The 22,575-nt window shown below is 39.8% G+C and overlaps 1 protein-coding gene across 2 annotated transcripts in view; it reads left to right on the top strand.

Moving 5' to 3' along the window:
- The window catches only part of LOC128690904 (uncharacterized), an 87,971-nt gene that overhangs the window by 60,874 nt on the left and 4,522 nt on the right, over positions 1–22,575 (top strand). For both annotated transcript variants that reach the window (XM_070088319.1, XM_070088320.1), the window contains exons 6-8: positions 2,773–2,947; positions 7,252–7,427; positions 16,405–16,560. In XM_070088319.1, coding sequence (XP_069944420.1) covers positions 2,773–2,947; positions 7,252–7,427; positions 16,405–16,560 — 507 coding nt within the window. The remainder of the gene's footprint in view (positions 1–2,772; positions 2,948–7,251; positions 7,428–16,404; positions 16,561–22,575) is intronic.

The raw sequence follows: 22,575 nt of genomic DNA, 5'->3' as shown, positions 1-22,575 counted from the left end.
GATGGAGGGAGAGGGTAAAAGAGGTTTTGTGTGAGAGGGGCCTGGACATGCAGCAGGCATGTGCGAGCTTGTTTGGTAGGAGTGAATGGTGATGAATGGTTTTGGGGACCTCACGAGCTGTTGGAGTGTGAACGGGGTAATATTTTGTGAAGGGATTTAGGGAAACTAGTTAGCCGAACTTGAGTCCTGGAGATGGGAAGTACAATGCCTGGACTTTAAAGGAGGGGTTTGGGATATTGGCTCTTTAGAGTGACATCTAAACTGTCATACCTGGGGCACCTCTGCAAAGACAGTGATTCTGCGAATGATGGTGAAAGTGTTTCTTTTTTGGGTCACCCTGCTTCGGTGGGAGACGGCTGGTGTGTTAAAAAAAAAAACTGAATTATGATGTCTGCATTTCTGAAATGACAGCTAAGGAATTAGTAATAGTGAATGTATTTCCATGTTTGAGTCACCACTCCTAGGTGGTATACGGCTGATGTGTTAAAAAAAATTACAATATTTCTTGAGTCTGTCTCAATATTGTTTTGCCATTTGATCTCCATTGGTTTGTATATTTTTGATTTCCTTTGTATACAGAACCTAAACTAGAAGAGGGCAAATTCCTAGGTATACACCTTGATAGCCATCTGAAATTCAACACACACATTTATTCACCTCATCTCTTCAAGGCTGTTTGCCACAAACATCTATACAAATCATTTATTACTCACTAATCTACTCTGAATATTAACCCTTTGAGGGTCGACAGGCCCTCTCCGAAACTCGTTCTCAGGGTCGGCCAAATTTAAAAAAAAAAAAATATTTTCTCTTATGAAAAGATAGAGAATCTTTTCCCGATCATAAAGACACCAAAAGTTTGAAATTTGATAGAAAACTTACGGAATTATGCTCTCGCAAAGTTAGCGGTCTCGGCGATGTTTACGCATCGGCGATTTTGCCCACTTTGAGCCCCATTTTCCGCCAATTTCACTGTACTAGTCGACAAAAAACATGAATATTTCGCTAGAACTCCATTATTTCTATCGAATGGGTGCAAGAAACCACCCATTTATGAAATTCAACTATCCAGTACAGTGGTCAGAATTTAGCAATTTTGCCAATTTCGCACAAATTTCAAAAGATGCCAATTTCCGAATAGGGTCCAGAATAAACAAGAAAGACATTCCTGGCACTAAAATGACATTTCCTCTAGTCATTAGTCACGTCTCAAGGCCCCTCTTATATTCTTTTGCTTTCCACTTTGAATTTTTATTCTCACAAAAAATATAAGATTTACTGTTATGCAGACTACTGCATTAGTGTAAAAAATGGTATAAATATTATTGGTGCACTTGTGAAAGAATATTAGACTCACCAGTTGACGTGTATTGCACGCTTGGCACGATTTGTTTACTTTTGAAGTTTGGTAAAAATCGAACATTTCTGCTACTTTGAGCTCAATTTCAAGGCACCTTTCATTGTAAAACCAGTCAAAATCATCTCAATTTCTGTAATATGTCTTCCATTCTATAAAATGAGACCAAGAAAACTAGAATACAACAATAAATACCATACGAAAATACACTGCAAAGTCGCTGATTTATTCCAAAAAAATGGTCAAAGTTTTTTTTTTCTCATTATGCACTGTGTGCTGCAGGATTTTTTTTAGACTGTGCACTCTGACCACATAGACCCATTCTTTCATATGAAGGCCTACCAGCTTTCTCCCACTAGATTTGAGGCTGCTAGAATTTATGCGTACTAGTACGTCAAAAACCCCTACGCGTAAGACGTACTAGTACGACCAAAACCCTCAAAGGGTTAAAATAACATAACACAGAATATTGAATCATGGCTTTTAAAGCGACATTATTAGAACAAAATTATCTTACATATTGAATTTGTGCATGGGGATCAACAACATCCAATCACCTAAAACCCCTAACAACCCAGCAAAAAGCAGCAGTAAGAATGATAACAAATTCCCACTCCCGCCAGCATACTCCACCAATTTTCAAGTCTGAATCTGCTCACCATTAAGAACACCCATACTTATTCATGTTCCTACTACATACACAGAACAATACACGCAAATATAAACCCTCCACTCAAACTTCTCCTCACCAACCTAAACAGGACACATGACCACAACACAAGACACAGATCTTGGTTTGATATACCTCGTGTCCATATCACACTGTGTAAAAACTCTATGCACATAAAGGGTCCCAAAATATGGAATTCATTACCAGAAGATATTAAAGTAACCCAGTTTGAAAATCAATTTAAGACTCTTCTCAAAAGCCACTTAATCACCCTAGACTAAATGCTCAATACTCAGTACACACATACTCACTTATGTACTCCCACATCATAACTTCAACAATCACTTTGAACCTTTTATCCATTGTTGACAGGAATATAATTGAATCGTTGTTTTCACAAAAAGCATTTTCGAATATAAATATATCTTTGTCTTATACAAATTTTGATTCATTTATAATTAATAATCTACTGTACAACTATGAAATAATTACTATCCTACTGTACAACTATGATATAATCCTTAGTGTTAAGTAGACTGTAAGCCAATAATGTTAAGTTGGCCCATAATGCCTAGGCATAATAGAGGCTCTCTTTGCATTGCAACCCACTATTGTAAATACAAAATCTCAATGTACTGTTTGCAAAGATATAAAATAAATAAATAAAATAAGGTACATGTATATGGAATACTTTGCGAGAAGTTATTTTAGTGACTTGTTTTAAAATAAAACAATTATTTTTCAGATATCTTACCTACACTCAGTTCCTCCAGTTGTGAGCTTCTTAGCTCACCACCCTTTAGTGAAGCCTGAGCATCTTAGCCATACTCACACTGTAAGCAGTGGTGCTGCACCAGCAGGTTCAACTCTCATTAACAATTTCATCAAGAAATTTGGTTCTGAAATTATTTTTCAGGAAGGTGAGTGAATGATATGACCTAAAAGGATTTATTACCCATCTTATTATATGATATTTTCTCACCTTTTAGTACTGTGCTGTAGTTGTAAGTTAATGTTTTGCATTTTTTCTGACTCTTCATTTACCTTCATTACCTTCAATAGCCTGGAGATACCTGGAGAGGGTTTCGGGGGTCAACGCCCCCATGGCTCAGTCTATGACCAGGCCTCGTGGTGGATCACAGCCTGATCAACCAGGTTGTTACTGTTGCCAGCACATAAACAGACATACAAGCCACAGCCTGGCTGGTCAGGTACTGAATTTAGGTGCCTGTCCAGTGCATTCCTGAAGACAGCCAGAGGTTTCTTTGTAATCCCTCTTATGTATGCTGGGAAGCAGTTGCCTCTTAGTGTACTAGTGGCGGCCCTGCTTTTCATTGGATGGATGCTGCATCTCCTGCCCAGTCTTTTGCTTTCATAGGGATTGATTTTTCAGGTGCAAGTTTGGGGCTAGTCCCTCTTAAGATTTTCCAAGTGTATATTATCATGCTCTAGGTAGTTGGTTGGAAGGCAGCAGCAGCCCAGGGAGATACTACTGTCCTGCCAAGCGAGTGTATAACATAAGCTTATAATTGTTTTACATGATGGTAAGATTGCTGGTGTCTTTTTTCTGTCTCATGAACATGCAAGATTTCAGGTACATCTTGCTACTTCTACTTAAACTTAGGTCACACTACACTTGCATGTACAAGCATATATATATATATACGTACACCCCTCTGGTTTTTCTTCTATTTTCTTACTAGTTCTTGTTTATTTTCTCTTATCTCCATGGGAAGTGAAACAGAATTCTTCCTCCATAAGCCATGTGTGTCGTAAGAGGCAGCTAAAATGCCAGGAGCAAGGAGCTAGTAACCCCTTCTCCTTTATTTTTTTTTATATTTTATTAGCACACTGGCCGATTCCCACCAAGGCAGGGTGGCCCGAAAAAGAAAAACTTTCACCATCATTCACTCCATCACTGTCTTGCCAGAAGGGTGCTTTACACTACAGTTTTTAAACTGCAACATTAACACCCCTCCTTCAGAGTGCAGGCACTGTACTTCCCATCTCCAGGACTCAAGCCCGGCCTGCCAGTTTCCCTGAATCCCTTCATAAATGTTACTTTGCTCACACTCTCCTTTATATATTGCTAAATTTAAAAGGAGAAACTTTCCTTTTTTCTTTTGGGCCAACCTTCCTCGGTGGAATATGGCCAGTTTGTTGAAAGAAGATGATGTTGTCATGTATCTTTCTCGCCTGCATTCCAGGGAGTATAAATCAAGGGACTTCAACCATTCACAGTAATTTAGGTGCTTTATTGTTCTTATACGTGCCCCGAAAGTTCTCTGTACATTCTCCAGGTCTGCAATTTTGCCTGCTTTGAAAGGGACTGTTAGTGTGCAGCAATATTCCAGCCTAGAGAGAACAAATGATTTGAAGAGAATCATCATGGGCTTGGCATCCCTAGTTTTGAAGGTTCTCATTATCCAACCTATCATTTTCCTAGCAGATGTGGTGGATACAATGTTGTGATCTCTGAAAGTGAGATCCTCCGACATTATCACTCCTAGGTCCTTCACCTTAGTTTTTTGCTCTATTGTGTGATTGGAATTTGTTTTATACTCCAATGCACCCTTAATTTCCTCGAGTTTTCTGTAATGGAGTAATTGAAATTTGTTTCATTGAATTTCAGTTGTTTTCTGCAGCCCATTTAAAGATTTGGTTGATGTCCACTTGGAATCTTGCAGTGTCTTTGATGGATGACACCATCATGCATATTCAGGTGTCATCTACAAAGGAAGACATGGTGCTGTGGCTTATATCTTTGTCTTTGTCAAATATGAGGATAAGTAACGGGATGGAGCAAGTACTGTGCCTTGTGGAACAGAGCTTTTCACTGTGGCTGTCTCAGCCTTAACTCTGTTTACTATTATTCTTTGTGTTCTATTTATTAGGAAGTTACAGATCCATCTACCAACTTTTAGAGAATAAAGGAATAGAGATAAAGGAATGATAAAGAAATAACTTCCTGTTATTCCTTTATCATGCATTTTGCATGCTATTACACCATGGTCACACTTGTCAAAGGCTTTTGCAAAGTTTGTGTATACTACATCTGCATTTTGTTTGTCCTCCAGTGCATCTAAGACCTTATCATGGTGGTCTAGTAGTTGAGGCAGGCAGAAACGGCCTGCCCTAAACCCATGTTACTTTGAGTTTGTAAGTGACGGATATCTATGTGGGTGGCAATCTTGCTTCTTAGAACCCTTTCAAAGATTTTTATGATATGGGACATCACTGCTATAGGTCTGTAATGCTTTGCTGCCACCTTTGTGGAGGGGCTATGTCTGTTGTTTTTAGTGATTGTGGGAGGACCCTTGTGTCCATGCTCCCTCTCCATAGAGTGCTGAAGGCATGTGAAAGGAGCTGAGTGCATGGGCATGTTATTTATTGCTTTTTTGAAGTTTTGTGGTGTTAAGATAATATCATAGATTTTTGAATTGACCAAATTTTGAGTCTCTGTCATAAAAAATTAATTTAGATTTTCAAATCTTAGTCTGGTTAATGGCTCACTAAACTGAGTCATACTGAGACTTTAGTATCTCATTTCTTTGTTGTCATCTGTGTAAGTCCCATATAAGCAGGGGTTCAATACTGGATGTTATTTTGGCCTTGGATTTGGCATAAGAAAAGAAATATTTAGGTTTTTTTTTTTTTAAATTTCATTGATGCCTTAAGTTCTTCCTTAAGGTTAAGTTAGATATTTGCTATTTCTCTGACCAGTGTCAGAGAAATAGCAGAAATAAAAAGATTTTAGTGTTTTGTCCCTTTTCCTTCAAATATAAAATACAGCTTTCTAAAGCCTTGATTTAGTGTATTTCAGATATAATGGTCAAAATTCAGATGACAGACAGTCTATAAATAATGGACCAAGTCCTTATGTCCAAAATTGACCATTATTGTTACAGTCCCCTGGGTAAATTGATTTCAGAAACAACAAAGTCCGTGTAGTGCTTCAACATAAATACGCTACTTCTGTTACATGATATATACTGGTGTGGCAAGTGTACTTGTGTAAATATATTCCATGTATTGAACAGTATTAACCCGTAAACGGTCCAAACGTATATATACGTTTTTTCAACATTTGAAAGCATGTAAAAAAAAGTAGATCTTCTTTTTGTTTTTTTATATTTGAAAATGTGTAAAAAAACTTTGATCTACTTTTTTTTTTCTTATATTTGCAAATATGTAAAAAAAACGTAGATCTAATTTTGTAGCACTACACATGTGAACGAAAAATCTGCTTGGACCGTTTACGGGTTAACGTCTGTGATCTTGTAAGAAAGTGTACCATGTTATTTAAAAAAGACAAGTGTTCTGACAATAAAGCCTTCAGTAGAACTGGGGTGTCTGCTTTTGCATGGGTCTACTGGTAGACCCCAGGCTTGGATATAAATAATCCTGTTGTATGGCTCCAGCTAAGAATTTTTTGCTTGAAACTTGTTTTCTGTCTGATTTATTCTGGCAGGACAGTGATTGAATGAATGACAGTGCAAGGTATCCTTTTTTCTTTTTTGTCACTCTACCTCAGTGGACTAATAAAAACATGACAGTAAATCTCTACTCAGTAATAGTTAAGTAGTAAAGGTTTTGCATAGCTTCGTGTTCTAAAGGGATTTGTTGTGTTTGTTGCTTATGAGCTACACTTTGTTGCTTTTCCACTGATGTATCTGATATACATTTGTGTATTTTTCCTGAGTGTGAGGGTCTAATAACACTAGGCTAATCCTATTTTGGGTTTAAGGAAGACATATGAGATTATAGTAATATTACTGTATGAAAAGACTAATATTCTCCAAAATTAATATATTATTGACAGTGGCACATCATTTTCTATTTAAAAGTGTTAAGTAGCATTATATTAAATATACAAGAGGCATGCTGTAGATATAGGTACATTTTTAATAGGTATAAAAGCATATGGCATTTATGTCTCTAAATTTCCCAGTACTGTACTGTAAACACTGACTCATAGCTTAATGACGGCATGTTCACCTTATGGCCAAAGGTCCTGGGTTCATTCCTAGGCAAATTAAGACATGTGACCAAGTCTCTTCACATTTGCTGTCCATTTGCCTTGTAGTAGTAAATAGGTTCCTGGGGGTCTTGTCAAATTTTATAGGTCTCTTCCTTGGAAAGATTATCAACGGATTTCAGCGACAGTAACCCGATGTTGCTTTAAGGGTTATCATTGCTGATGTTTTTCTTTATATTCTTTCAGGTTATGGAATGACTGAAACTTCTCCAGTGACACATCTAACACCCAAAGACAACCATGTAGTGGGCTCTATAGGAGTAGTCATTCCCAACACTATGGCCAAGATTATTGATATTAGTACTGGTGAAGCCATTGGACCCAATGAAGGAGAGGGGGAACTATGTATAAAGGGTCCACAAGTATGTTTATACTCTTCATTTTACAAATACACATAAATATATCATACATGCATACATTTACATTGAGTAATCTCAAAAAGGCTAGAGGTATCGGACTTTAATGAAGAGGAACTTAACATAGCTTAAATGAAAAAATAAAGACAATCTTAATTAAGTCATGCAACACCTGGGTATCCGTATTGTAATGACAATTTATCTGCACAGCAAGCTGTATTGGTCTAATACAGAGAATAAAAGTCACAGTACCATGGCTGGAACAATATACAAATAACCTGCACTTAGGAGAGAAAATTTATGACAATGCTTTTGCCTGACCTGGTCCATTGTCAAGTCACAGCTGAATGAGAAAAAGGCAGAGAAGGCCCAAAGATGAATCAGGAGGAGGGGGAAAGAAGACGGTAATAGTAGTAATGGTGGTAGAAGTAATAGTAATGCAGCAGTGATAGAAGTAGATATTTGGAAGCAGTAGTAGTAGTAATGTAATTACTAGGGTACAAGTAATGGTTAACCCTTTCAGGGTTTTGGCCGTACTAGTACGGCTTAGGCACCAGGGTTTTTGACGTACTAGTACACCTAAATTCTGGTGCCCTCAAATCTAGTGAGAGAAAGCTGGTAAGCCTACATATGAAAGAATGGGTCTATGTGGTCAGTGTGCACAGTATAAAAAAAATCTTGCAGCACACAGTGCGTAATGAGAAAAAAAAAACTTTTACCGTGTTTTTGGATTAAAACAGCGACTTTGCACTGTATTTTCGTATGGTATTTATTGCTGTATTCTAGTTTTCCTGGTCTCATTCTATAGAATGGAAGACATATTACAGAAATTGAGATGATTTTGACTGATTTTACAATGAAAAGTACCTTGAAATTGAGCTCAAAGTAGCAGAAATGTTCGATTTTTACCAAAGTTCAAAAGTAAACAAATCATGCTAAGCGTCCAATACACGTCAACTGGTGAGTCTAATATTCCTTCACAAGTGCGCCGATATTATTTATACCATTTTTTACACTAATGCAATAGTCTGCATAACAGTAAATCTATTTTTTGTGAGAATAAAAATTCAAAGTAGAAAGCAAAAGAATGTAAGAGGGGCATTGGGACATGACTAATGAACAGAGGAAATGTCATTTTAGTGCCAGGAATGTCTTTCTTGTTTATTCTGGACCCTATTTGGAAATTGGCATCTTTTGAAATTTGTGTGAAATTGGCAAAATTGCTAAATTATGACCACTGTATTGGATAGTTGAAATCGGTAAATAGGTGGTTTCTTGCACTCATTCGATAGAAAAAATGGAGTTCTAGCGAAATATTCATGATTTTTGTCAACTAGTACAGTAGAATTGGCTGAAAATAGGGCTCAAAGTGGGCAAAATCGCCGATGCGTAAACATCATCGAGACCGCTAACTTCGCGAGAGCATAATTCCGTAAGTTTTCCATCAAATTTCATACTTTTGGTGTCATTATGATCAAGAAAAGATTCTCTGTCTTTTCATAAGATTTTTTTTAAATTTGGGCGACCCTGAGAACAAGTCTCTGAGAGGGCCTGTCGACCCTGAAAGGGTTAAGAGTGTGGTAGTGAAAAAATTAGTGTTTGTACTAGTGGTAATACAATAGATTGAGAAACCAAAAAAGCACTGAAGGAGAGCCACTGGCCCACAGATGTAGGACAGAACCTCTGAAGGATAAATCTCTTCCCTCCCCTTCCCCTATCCAGAACAACTCAACAAGGCAAAAGACAGGAAAGGCAAGGAAAATACAGAAGACAGGTGAATAGGAAAAAGAGGGGAGGAGGCAAAGGTCAGGTCAATTCATAAGTGTTCTGAAGATTAGAGCATTTGACATAGTAATAAAACAGGGAGGCATCTCTACGTAAACTCCAGGTAAGGGCTGCTTTAACAAGACGACATCCATGAAGCCCAGAAGAAGGGTAGACAGTTTTTTGCAGAGGATCAGTTAATAGGATGACTGATCTCTAACATGAGAAAAAAGAGCATTATTAGTGTCGGCAAGGATAACACTTCTTTTGTGTTCTTGAAGGTCAGAAAGAGAGTTGCCAGTTTCACCAGAGTATTGGAGAGGGCTAGAAGAACAGAAAAACAGGAAATGGAGTAGACACATAAAGCACCAGTGGCAGGAGAAGTATGAACTAGATTACTACAAAGGGTATTATTTTGGTGAAAAGTAAGTTTGATATCTAAAGGATGGTGGGTGTTAGGATTTAGTAAATTGGAAATAAAGGGAAGGCAAAAAACAGATATTTCCTAATAGATTGCCTAATAGAATACTCAGTTCTCTTGTACTCATTGTAACTCATTTAATGACCATATGAAGGATGAGGTTAATCATAGAATTGATGAGGGAAAAAAAGGTGAGTGGTGCGTTGAGGTATATGTGGAGTCAAAAAACGTTATCTATGGAGGCAAAGAAGGGAATGTATGAAAGTATAGTAGTACCAACACTCTTATATGGGTGTGAAGCTTGGGTGGTAAATGCAGCAGCGAGGAGACGGTTGGAGGCAGTGGAGATGTCCTGTCTAAGGGCAATGTGTGGTGTGAATATTATGCAGAAAATTCGGAGTGTGGAAATTAGGAGAAGGTGTGGAGTTAATAAAAGTATTAGTCAGAGGGCAGAAGAGGGGTTGTTGAGGTGGTTTGGTCATTTAGAGAGAATGGATCAAAGTAGAATGACATGGAAAGCATATAAATCTATAGGGGAAGGAAGGCGGGGTAGGGGTCGTCCTCGAAAGGGTTGGAGAGAGGGGGTAAAGGAGGTTTTGTGGGCAAGGGGCTTGGACTTCCAGCAAGCGTGCGTGAGCGTGTTAGATAGGAGTGAATGGAGACGAATGGTACTTGGGACCTGACGATCTGTTGGAGTGTGAGCAGGGTAATATTTAGTGAAGGGATTCAGGGAAACCGGTTATTTTCATATAGTCGGACTTGAGTCCTGGAAATGGGAAGTACAATGCCTGCACTTTAAAGGAGGGGTTTGGGATATTGGGAGTTTGGAGGGATATGTTGTGTATCTTTATATGTGTATGCTTCTAGACTGTTGTATTCTGAGCACCTCTGCAAAAACAGTGATAATGTGCGAGTGTGGTGAAAGTGTTGAATGATGATGAAAGTATTTTCTTTTTGGGGATTTTCTTTCTTTTTTGGGTCACCCTGCCTCGGTGGGAGACGGCCGACTTGTTGAAAAAAAAAAAAAAAATGAACTGTCACCGTGCCTCGGTGGGAGACGGCCAACTTGTTGAAAAAAAAAAAATGAACTGTTATTGCCTTATTAATCTTAAGTTAATTTTAAGTTTGCCTGAAATGCTCTGCATACAAAGAGGCTTTTGGCATGTACACCCAACTATTATATTCCTTGGTGCAACCATGTATCATGTCAAAATAAAATTATTATTATTATTATTATTATTATTATTATTATTATTATTATTTATTTATTATCACACTGGCCGATTCCCACCAAGGCAGGGTGGCCCGAAAAAGAAAAGCTTTCACCATCATTCACTCCATCACTGTCTTGCCAGAAGGGTGCTCTACACTACAGTTTTTAAACTGCAATATTAACACCCCTCCTTCAGAGTGCAGGCACTGTACTTCCCATCTCCAGGACTCGAGTCCGGCCTGCCAGTTTCCCTGAACCCCTTCACAAATGTTACTTTGCTCACACTCCAACAGCACGTCAAGTATTAAAAACCATTTGTCTCCATTCACTCCTATCAAACACGCTCACGCATGCCTGCTGGAAGTCCAAGCCCCTCGCACACAAAACCTCCTTTACCCCCTCCCTCCAACCTTTCCTAGGCCGACCCCTACCCTGCCTTCCTTCCACTACAGACTGATACACTCTTGAAGTCATTCTGTTTTGCTCCATTCTCTCTACATGTCCGAACCACCTCAACAACCCTTCCTCAGCCCTCTGGACAACAGTTTTGGTAATCCCGCACCTCCTCCTATTATTATTATTATTATTACTATTATTATTAAAGGAGTTTGGGAGAGAAGAAAGTCCATTTAGTATGAGAGTAGCCAGAATAATAGCCAAGGTGAGAGAATAATCTGTGAAGAGTGGAAATTTCAAGTCGAGAAATTGAGGGGTCAAAGATGCATAGCCTCCTGTGACCTTCAAAAAGTGATAGCCATAAACATTAAGAAAGAATGCAGATAATTGGATTCCCATTCAGTTTTGAATTGATAGGAGTAAGATTGTTAAGAGCATTGAAAAAAGGTCAGCAGCAACTAGAGTTGTGTGACCAAAGAGCAAAGACACTAAGTTACCTTTCTTAGGTGTGGGTTATTTGTTTTCTAATTACTTACCAGAGCCAAGGAAGAGGTGTTACAGTTGATGTAAGTCATGCTTGTAATGTGAGCCACATATTTAGCATTAGAGTTGCAGAAGAGATAGAGGCAGCAGTTAAAGACATTGTCACAGGTGGGCTAGACTCACTTTCAGAAGTAGGTAATGCCTATAAGGTGGGCATGATACTTAATAATGACCTGTGACCATGTCTTGAACTACTGCATCTCCACATATTTTGCAGTGCCATTGCTAAATCTATGGCCAACATTATGGACCTGACCTGCTTCTACCAGTGAGCCCTGCTCACTTGTGACAATATCTTCAATTGCTGCACCTCTCTTCTGGCTCCAGTGTATAGTTTCATCTTCATGCCTCTATATTAGACTGGTAAAGCCTTCCGAGTATGTTAAACATCACTACAATAAAGATATCCAGGTGTTGCATATGTATCTTATTCATCAACCTGTCAGTATTGTATACCTTTGATGCAAAGAAAATCTTCTACATGATGTAGCATTCATGTGTATTATTTTTTTACAAAAGTTTGAAAGCAAGAAATAATGTGTTCATGTGTAAGTATATTGGTATCGCTTCATAATTAGTGTAAGTATAGTAGGACCCCCGTATCCATGGGTCCGGTATCTGTGGTTTCAGTTATCCGCAGTTTACCGTGGCCCAGAAATAAATCTTAATTTTGCTTAATACTGTCCTCAAAGTGCAAAAGTAGTGATGGTGGAAGTTCTTCAGAGCCTAAGAGAAGGCACTGAAGTGCTTCCCATCAGTGATAATTCTCCACTTATTGTGGGTAATTTATGAATTAAACTTCATAATAGGTATGTCTATATATTGGGTTTTCTACTATCCGCAGTTTCAATATCTGCATGAGATACTTGGAACGTATCCTTCGCGGATACCTGGAGTTTACCTGGAGAGAGTTCCAGGGGTCAACGCCCCTGTGGCCCGGTCTGTGACCAGGCCTCCTGGTGGATCAGAGCCTGATCAACCAGGCTGTTACTGCTGGCTGCACGCAAACCAACGTACGAGCCACAGCCCGGCTGGTCAGGAACCGACTTTAGGTGCTTGTCCAGTGCCAGCTTGAAGACTGCCAGTGGTCTGTTGGTAATCCCCCTTATGTATGCTGGGAGGCAGTTGAACAGTCTCGGGCCCCTGACACTTATTGTATGGTCTCTTAACATGCTAGTGACACCCCTGCTTTTCATTGGGGGGATGTTGCATTGTCTGCCAAGTCTTTTGCTTTCGTAGTGAGTGATTTTCGTGTGCAAGTTCGGTACTAGTCCCTCTAGGATTTTCCAGGTGTATATAATCATGTATCTCTCCCGCCTGCATTCCAGGGAATACAGTTTTAGGAACCTCAAGCGCTCCCAGTAATTGAGGTGTTTTATCTCCATTATGCGCGCCGTGAAGGTTCTCTGTACATTTTCTAGGTCAGCAATTTCACCTGCCTTGAAAGGTGCTGTTAGTGCAGCAATATTCCAGCCTAGATAGAACAAGTGACCTGAAGAGTGTCATCATGGGCTTGGCCTCCCTAGTTTTGAAGGTTCTCATTATCCATCCTGTCATTTTTCTAGCAGATGCGATTGATACAATGTTATGGTCCTTGAAGGTGAGATCCTCCGACATGATCACTCCCAGGTCTTTGACGTTGGTGTTTCGCTCTATTTTGTGGCCAGAATTTGTTTTGTACTCTGATGAAGATTTAATTTCCTCGTATTTACCATATCTGAGTAATTGAAATTTCTCATCGTTGAACTTCATATTGTTTTCTGCAGCCCACTGAAAGATTTGGTTGATGTCCGCCTGGAGCCTTGCAGTGTCTGCAATGGAAGACACTGTCATCCAGATTCAGGTGTCATCTGCAAAGGAAGACAAGGTGCTGTGGCTGACATCCTTGTCTATGTCAGATATGAGGATGAGGAACAAGATGGGAGCGAGTACTGTGCCTTGTGGAACAGAGCTTTTCACCGTAGCTGCCTCGGACTTTACTCTGTTGACTACTACTACTCTGTGTTCTGTTAGTGAGGAAATTATAGATCCATCGACCGACTTTTCCTGTTATTCCTTTAGCACGCATTTTGTGCGCTGTTACGCCATGGTCACACTTATCGAAGGCTTTTGCGAAGTCTGTATATATTACATCTGCATTCTTTTTGTCTTCTAGTGCATCTAGGACCTTGTCGTAGTGATCCAATACGGGGGTCCTGCTGTATATCACTTGTAATTAGTCATCAATCCATAGAATATTTTCTCATATGATAAATTACTTTATTGAAGCTTATCATATATTTTTTTTATTAATCCGTCAGCCGTTTCCTGCCAAGGCAGGGTGGCCCTGAAAAAGAAAAACTTTCATCATCATTCACTCCATCACTGTCTTGCCAGAGGCATGCTTACACTACAGTTATAAAACTGCAACATTAACACCCCACCTTCAGAGTGCCAGCACTGTACTTCCCATCTCCAGGAATCAAGTCTGGCCTGCTGGTTTCCCTGAATCCCTTCATGAATGTTACCTTGCTTACACTCCAACTGCATGTCAAGATCTAAAAACCATTTGTCTCCATTTGCTCATATCTAACACGCTCATGCATGCTTGCTGAAGGTCCAAGCCCCTTACATTAAATTAAAATGATAATATTAATTGGTAATCAGTGGGAGACGGCCGACGTGTTGAAAAAAATTATTTATTGTCTATAATTTGTCAGTTACAAATAGGAGAGGAGAGTTATTAAATGGAGAGTTAGAGGTATTGGGAAGATGGAGGGAATATTTTGAGGAATTGTTAAATGTTGATGAAGATAGGGAAGCTGTGATTTCGTGTATAGGGCAAGGAGGAATAACATCTTGTAGGAGTGAGGAAGAGCCAGTTGTGAGTGTGGGGGAAGTTTGTGAGGCAGTAGGTAAAATGAAAGGGGGTAAGGCAGCCGGGATTGATGGGATAAAGATAGAAATGTTAAAAGCAGGTGGGGATATAGTTTTGGAGTGGTTGGTGCAATTATTTAATAAATGCATGGAAGAGGGTAAGGTACCTAGGGATTGGCAGAGAGCATGCATAGTTCCTTTGTATAAAGGCAAAAAGGACAAAAGAGAGTGCAAAAATTATAGGGGGATAAGTCTGTTGAGTATACCTGGTAAAGTGTATGGTAGAGTTATTATTGAAAGAATTAAGAGTAAGACGGAGAATAGGATAGCAGATGAACAAGGAGGCTTTAGGAAAGGTAGGGGGTGTGTGGACCAGGTGTTTACAGTGAAACATATAAGTGAACAGTATTTAGATAAGGCTAAAGAGGTCTTTGTGGCATTTATGGATTTGGAAAAGGCGTATGACAGGGTGCATAGGGGGGCAATGTGGCAGGTGTATGGTGTAGGAGGTAGGTTACTGAAAGCAGTGAAGAGTTTTTACGAGGATAGTGAGGCTCAAGTTAGAGTATGTAGGAAAGAGGGAAATTATTTCCCAGTAAAAGTAGGCCTTAGACAAGGATGTGTGATGTCACCGTGGTTGTTTAATATATTTATAGATTGGGTTGTAAGAGAAGTAAATGCGAGGGTCTTGGCAAGAGGCGTGGAGTTAAAAGATAAAGAATCACACATAAAGTGGGAGTTGTCACAGTTGCTCTTTGCTGATGACACTGTGCTCTTGGGAGATTCTGAAGAGAAGTTGCAGAGATTGGTGGATGAATTTGGTAGGGTCTGCAAAAGAAGAAAATTAAAAGTGAATACAGGAAAGAGTAAGGTTATGAGGATAACAAAAAGATTAGGTGATGAAAGATTGGATATCAGATTGGAGGGAGAGAGTATGGAGGAGGTGAATGTATTCAGATATTTGGGAGTGGACGTGTCAGCGGATGGGTCTATGAAAGATGAGGTGAATCATAGAATTGATGAGGGGAAAAGGGTGAGCGGTGCACTTAGGAGTCTGTGGAGACAAAGAACTTTGTCCTTGGAGGCAAAAAGGGGAATGTATGAGAGTATAGTTTTACCAACGCTCTTATATGGGTGTGAAGCATGGGTGATGAATGTTGCAGAGAGGAGAAGGCTGGAGGCAGTGGAGATGTCATGTCTGAGGGCAATGTGTGGTGTGAATATAATGCAGAGAATTCGTAGTTTGGAAGTTAGGAGGAGGTGCGGGATTACCAAAACTGTTGTCCAGAGGGCTGAGGAAGGGTTGTTGAGGTGGTTCGGACATGTAGAGAGAATGGAGCGAAACAGAGTGACTTCAAGAGTGTATCAGTCTGTAGTGGAAGGAAGGCGGGGTAGGGGTCGGCCTAGGAAAGGTTGGAGGGAGGGGGTAAAGGAGGTTTTGTGTGCGAGGGGCTTGGACTTCCAGCAGGCATGCATGAGCGTGTTTGATAGGAGTGAATGGAGACAAATGGTTTTTAATACTTGACGTGCTGTTGGAGTGTGAGCAAAGTAACATTTATGAAGGGGTTCAGGGAAACCGGCAGGCCGGACTTGAGTCCTGGAGATGGGAAGTACAGTGCCTTCACTCTGAAGGAGGGGTGTTAATATTGCAGTTTAAAAACTGTATTGTAAAGCACCCTTCTGGCAAGACAGTGATGGAGTGAATGATGGTGAAAGTTTTTCTTTTTCGGGCCACCCTGCCTTGGTGGGAATTGGCCAGTGTGATAATAATAATAATAAAATTTGATCAGGTTATGAAAGGATACTTCAGGAATGAGGAAGAAACAAGAAACACAATTGATGAAGATGGCTGGCTTCATACAGGTGATATTGCCAAAGCTGATGCAAATGACAATGTCTTCATTGTGGATCGACTGAAGGAACTCATAAAAGTGAAAGGTCTACAGGTGAGCAAAAATTATTCACAGTTCACTGTAATCCTTCAGGTATTGTTCTTCATTTATTATGATTTTTTTTTTCTGTTTTCTGGCTTGGTGAATCATTACTGGAAATGGTTGTCTTTTGTTTTCAGGCTCAATAAATCATTACTAGAATTGGAACCTCTTGGTTCCAATTCTAGTAATTCCTTGCATCAAGAGATCCCAGACAGGTCCCAAGTGTTACAAATGTGACATTTATTAGCATTGACATCTTCCAGAGAATAATAGGTCAACCTATTGATACCCTCTATCATCTAGCCTGTTTCTGGCTTTGTAGCAGTTCACCACTACTCATTCTGGACTCATTATCACTAAAGACAACTAACACAAATGTAAGATGTTAACACAAAATAACATTCCTAGGCTGTAGGTATGCAGACAAGTCCCACCCAGGGAGGTATTACCATTCTGCCCAGTGAGTGTGAAACAAAAGTTTGTAATTGTTTTACAAGATGGTAGGATTGCTGGTGTCTTTTTTCTGTCTCATAAACATTCAAGATTTCAGGTACATCTTGCTACTTCTACTTACACTTAGGTAACACTACACATGCATGTACAAGCATATACAGTGGTCCCTCGCTTTTCGTAGTTCTCGGCAATCGTAAATTTCGCCAATCATAGGGGTATTTTCGTATAAACATGGACTCGCTTTTCATAGGTTGACTCGCGAATAGTAGTTCGTCCAGGACGCTTACGCACGGTGTGAGCCCACTGGGTAGGCCTCCCTACCCAGCCAGTCTGGCATTGTTTACCAGTGAGTGAAGATCCCCTCAAGTGCTCCTATGAAATATTTCATAATATTCCACTCATTTTAGTGCTTGCAAGTACTAAATAAGCTACCATGGCTCCAATGAAAGCTCCTAGTGCCAAGCCTGTGGTAAAGAAGGTGAGAAATACGTACAGTGACAAAGTCTTGTACCATTTTAGGGAAGTGTTAAAGAGACGCCAGAAACAGAGCTCTCTCCACAGTTACTTCGCAAGACAGGACTAGAGTGACTCTCAAGGTGGTCCTAGTGGCATTAAGAAACAGAGAAGAGAAGCAACCCCAGAGAAGCAATTGGTACATGAGGTGTTGCTGGAAGGGGATTCCCCATCCAAACTGTAAACAATCCAATCTCTCTCCTCCTCCAGTCTCCCATACACTAAGAAGAATCTCCAATAAAAGTAAGTGTTATGCTGTTAATGTTTCATTCATCATTTCCCATTGTATTGTTTATGTACTACATGTATATTTCATGTAAAAAAATTTTTTGTTTTAATACTTCTGAGTGTCAGAAACGGATATATTGTATTTACATTATTTCTTATGGGGAAAATTGATTCGCAAATCGTAAATTTCGTTTATAGTAGCTCCTCCAGGAACGGATTAATTACGAAAAACGAGGGACCACTGTATATATATATATATATATATATGTCGTGCCGAATAGGCAGAATTTGCGATCTTGGCTTAAATAGCAACGCTCATCTTGCCATATAGGACAAGTGAAAATTTGTGTATGCAATAATTTCGCCAAAATCATTCTGAACCTAACGAAAAAAATATATTTCACTGTGTTTGTTTAGTATTACTGTGTTTGTCCAGCATTAAATTATTGTAAACAAATCTAAAATATATTTAGTTGGGTTAGGCTAAAATAAGTTGCTCTTGTTACATTAAGGTTAGGTAAGTTTTCTAAGATTCCTTTGGTGCAAAATTAAAAATTTTTACATTAACATTAATAAAAAATATATATCTTGAAACGTATAAGAGAAATTTTTAGAAAGGGCCTAATTTTAAATGAGTTCTTGCTAATTGACCAGTTTTACATATTCGGCACGACATATATATACATGTACAGTGGACCCCCGCATAGCGAACTTAATCCGTGCAAGAGGGCTGGCCGTTATGCGAAATGTTCGCTATGCGAATTAATTTTCCCCATAAGAAATAATGGAAATAAAATTAATCCGTGCAAGACACCCAAAAGTATGAAAAAAAATTTTTTTTACCACAAAAAAATGTTAATTTTAGTACACACAAACTGAAAAAGGCATGCACAATTACATGACACTTACTTTTATTGAAGATCTGGTGATGATTGATGGGATGGGAGGAGGGGAGAGAGAGTGTTAGTGTTTAGAAGGGGAATCCCCTTCCATTAGGACTTGAGGTAGCAAGTCCTTTTCTGGGGTTACTTCCCTTCTTCTTTTAATGCCACTAGGACCAGCTTCAGAGTCACTGGACTTCTTTCGCACAACATATCTGTCTATAGTGGCCTGTACCTCTCGTTCCTTTATGATTTGTCTAAAGTGGTTCACAACAGTGTCATTGTAACAGTCACCAGCATGGCTTGCAATAGCTGTGTGAGGGTGATTTTCATCAAAAAAGGTTTGCACTTCAAGCCATTTTGCACACATTTCCTTAATCTTTGAAGTAGGCAATTCCTTCAATTTCTCTCTCCCCTCCTTTGAACCAGTTTCCCCAGGTCTGGCCTCTTGCTCTTGAAGTTGATCTATCAGCTCATCAGTGGTTAGTTCTTCATTGTCCTCCTCCACCAACTCTTCCACATCCTCCCCACTAACCTCCAACCCCAAGGACTTCCCCAATTCCACAATTGATTCCTCAACTGGTATACTACTCCTCTCAGGGTTAGCCTCAAACCCTTCAAAATCCCTTTTGTCTACACATTCTGGCCACAGTTTCTTCCAAGCAGAGTTCAAGGTTCTCTTAGTCACTCCCTCCCAAGCCTTACCTATAAGGTTTACACAATTGAGGATATTAAAGTGATCCTTCCAAAACTCTTTTAGAGTCAATCGAGTGTCTGTGGTCACTTCAAAGCACTTTTGAAACAGAGCTTTTGTGTACAGTTTCTTGAAGTTGGAAATGACCTGCTGGTCCATGGGCTGCAGGAGAGGAGTGGTATTAGGAGGCAAAAACTTCACCTTAATGAAGCTCATGTCCCCATAAAGTCGCTCTGCCACGTCTGTAGGATGACCAGGGGCATTGTCTAACACCAGGAGGCACTTAAGGTCTAATTTCTTTTCAGTTAGGTAATCTTTCACATTGGGGGCAAATGCATGGTGTAACCAGTTATAGAAAAATTCCCTAGTGACCCATGCCTTACTGTTTGCCCTCCACAGCACACACAAATTATCCTTGAGGACATTCTTTTGCCTGAACGCTCTGGGAGTTTCAGAGTGATACACTAATAAAGGCTTAACTTTGCAATCACCACTAGCATTGGCACACATCAACAAAGTAAGCCTGTCTTTCATAGGCTTATGTCCTGGGAGTGCCTTTTCCTCCTGAGTAATGTAGGTCCTGCTTGGCATTTTCTTCCAGAACAGGCCTGTTTCATCACAATTAAACACTTGTTCAGGTTCCAGTCCTTCAGTTTCTATGTACTCCTTGAATTCATGCACATATTTTTCAGCCGCTTTGTGGTCCAAACTGGCAGCCTCACCATGCCGTATCACACTATGGATGCCACTACGCTTCTTAAATCTCTCAAACCAACCTTTGCTGGCCTTAAATTCACTCACATCATCACTAGTTGCAGGCATTTTTTTAATTAAATCGTCATGCAACTTCCTAGCCTTTTCACATATGATCGCTTGAGAGACGCTATCTCCTGCTAGCTGTTTTTCATTTATCCACACCAATAAGAGTCTCTCAACATCTTCCATCACTTGCGATCTTTGTTTCGAAAACACAGTTAAACCTTTGGCAACAACAGCTTCCTTGATTGCCGTTTTCTTGCCCACAATAGAAGAGATGGTTGATTTTGGTTTCTTGTACAACCTGACCAGGTCGGTGATACGTACTCCACTTTCATACTTATCAATGATCTCTTTCTTCATTTCAATGGGTATTCTTACCCTTTGAGGTGTAGGGTTGGCACTAGAAGCTTTCTTGGGGCCCATGGTCACTTATTTTCCAGAAACAGCACCGAAAACACTGTAATAATACGAAATATTCCGAGTGTATGCTTGAATGTTACCGCGGAGGCTGGCTGGTAAACAATGGCACGGGCGGCACATGTGAGACTGGCTGAGGGCACACATTGGACGCGTCTCGGACGAAGGCCGCTGAGCGGGTTTTTGTCCACTATGCGGGGCAAAATTTTAGCGAACAAAGCGTCCGCTATGCGGATTGTTCGCTATGCAAGGCGTTCGCTATGCGGGGGTCCACTGTATATATATATATATATATATATATATATATATATATATATATATATATATATATATATATTTTATTATTTTATTATCACACTGGCCGATTCCCACCAAGGCAGGGTGGCCCGAAAAAAGTAAAACTTTCACCATCATTCACTCCATCACTGTCTTGCCAGAAGGGTGCTTTACACTACAGTTATTAAACTGCAACATTAACACCCCTCCTTCAGAGTGCAGGCACTGTACTTCCCATCTCCAGGACTCAAGTCCGGCCTGCCGGTTTCCCTGAACCCCTTCATAAATGTTACTTTGCTCACACTCCAACAGCACGTCAAGTATTAAAAACCATTTGTCTCCATTCACTCCTATCAAACATGCTCATGCACGCCTGCTGGAAGTCCAAGCCCCTCGCACACAAAACCTCCTTTACCCCCTCCCTCCAACCTTTCCTAGGCCGACCCCTACCCCGCCTTCCTTCCACTACAGACTGATACACTCTTGAAGTCATTCTGTTTCGCTCCATTCTCTCTACATGTCCGAACCACCTCAACAACCCTTCCTCAGCCCTCTGGACAACAGTTTTGGTAATCCCGCACCTCCTCCTAACTTCCAAACTACGAATTCTCTGCATTATATTCACACCACACATTGCCCTCAGACATGACATCTCCACTGCCTCCAGCCTTCTCCTCGCTGCAACATTCATCACCCATGCTTCACACCCATATAAGAGCATTGGTAAAACGTTGCTGTATATATATATATATATATATATATATATATATATATATATATATATATATATATATATATATATATATATATATATATTATATATATATATATATATATATATATATATATATATATATATATATATATATATTTATTTATTTATTTATTTTTTTTTTATTATCACACTGGCCGATTCCCACCAAGGCAGGGTGGCCCGAAAAAGAAAAACTTTCACCATCATTCACTCCATCACTGTCTGGGTTTTCTTCTCTTTTCTTAATAGTTCTTTTTTTTTTTTTCAACAAACCGGCTGTATCCCACCAAGGCAGGGGGTTACTAGCCCCTTGCTCCCGGCACTTTAGTCACCTCTTACAACACGCATGGCTTACAGAGGAAGAATTCTGTTCCACTTCCCCATGGAGGAAAGAGGAAATAAACAAGAACAAGAGGCAGTGGAGATGTCCTGTCTAAGGGCAATGTGTGGTGTAAATATTATGCAGAAAATTCGGAGTGTGGAAATTAGGAGAAGGTGTGGAGTTAATAAAAGTATTAGTCGGAGGGCTGAAGAGGGGTGGTGAAGTGGTTTGGTCATTTAGAGAGGATGGATCAAAGTAGAATGACATGGAGAGCATTTAAATCTGTAGGGGAAGGAAGGCGGGATAGGGGTCGTCCTCGAAAAGGTTGGAAAGAAAGGGTAAGGGAGGTTTTGTGGGCGAGGGGCTTGGACTTCCAGCAGGTGTGCATGAGCGTGTTCGATAGGAGTGAATGGAGACAAATGGTATTTGGGACCTGACGATCTGTTGGAGTGTGAGCAGGGTAATATTTAGTGAAGGGTTTCAAATAGAGTTAGAGCTAAAGAAGGAGTAGCAATAATGTTGAAGGATAAGCTATGGCAGGAAAAGAGGGACTATAAATGTATTAATTCAAGGATTATGTGGAGTAAAATAAAGATTGGATGTGAAAAGTGGGTTATAGTAAGCGTGTATGCACCTGGAGAAGAAAGAAGTGTAGAGGAGAGAGAGAGATTTTGGGAAATGTTGAGTGAATGTGTGGGGAGTTTTGAATCAAGTGTGAGAGTAATGGTGG

Source organism: Cherax quadricarinatus, chromosome 24 (assembly GCF_038502225.1).
Source record: "Cherax quadricarinatus isolate ZL_2023a chromosome 24, ASM3850222v1, whole genome shotgun sequence".
NCBI classification, from domain to species: Eukaryota; Metazoa; Arthropoda; class Malacostraca; order Decapoda; family Parastacidae; genus Cherax; species Cherax quadricarinatus.
This window is presented reverse-complemented; position numbering and strand designations above follow the sequence as displayed.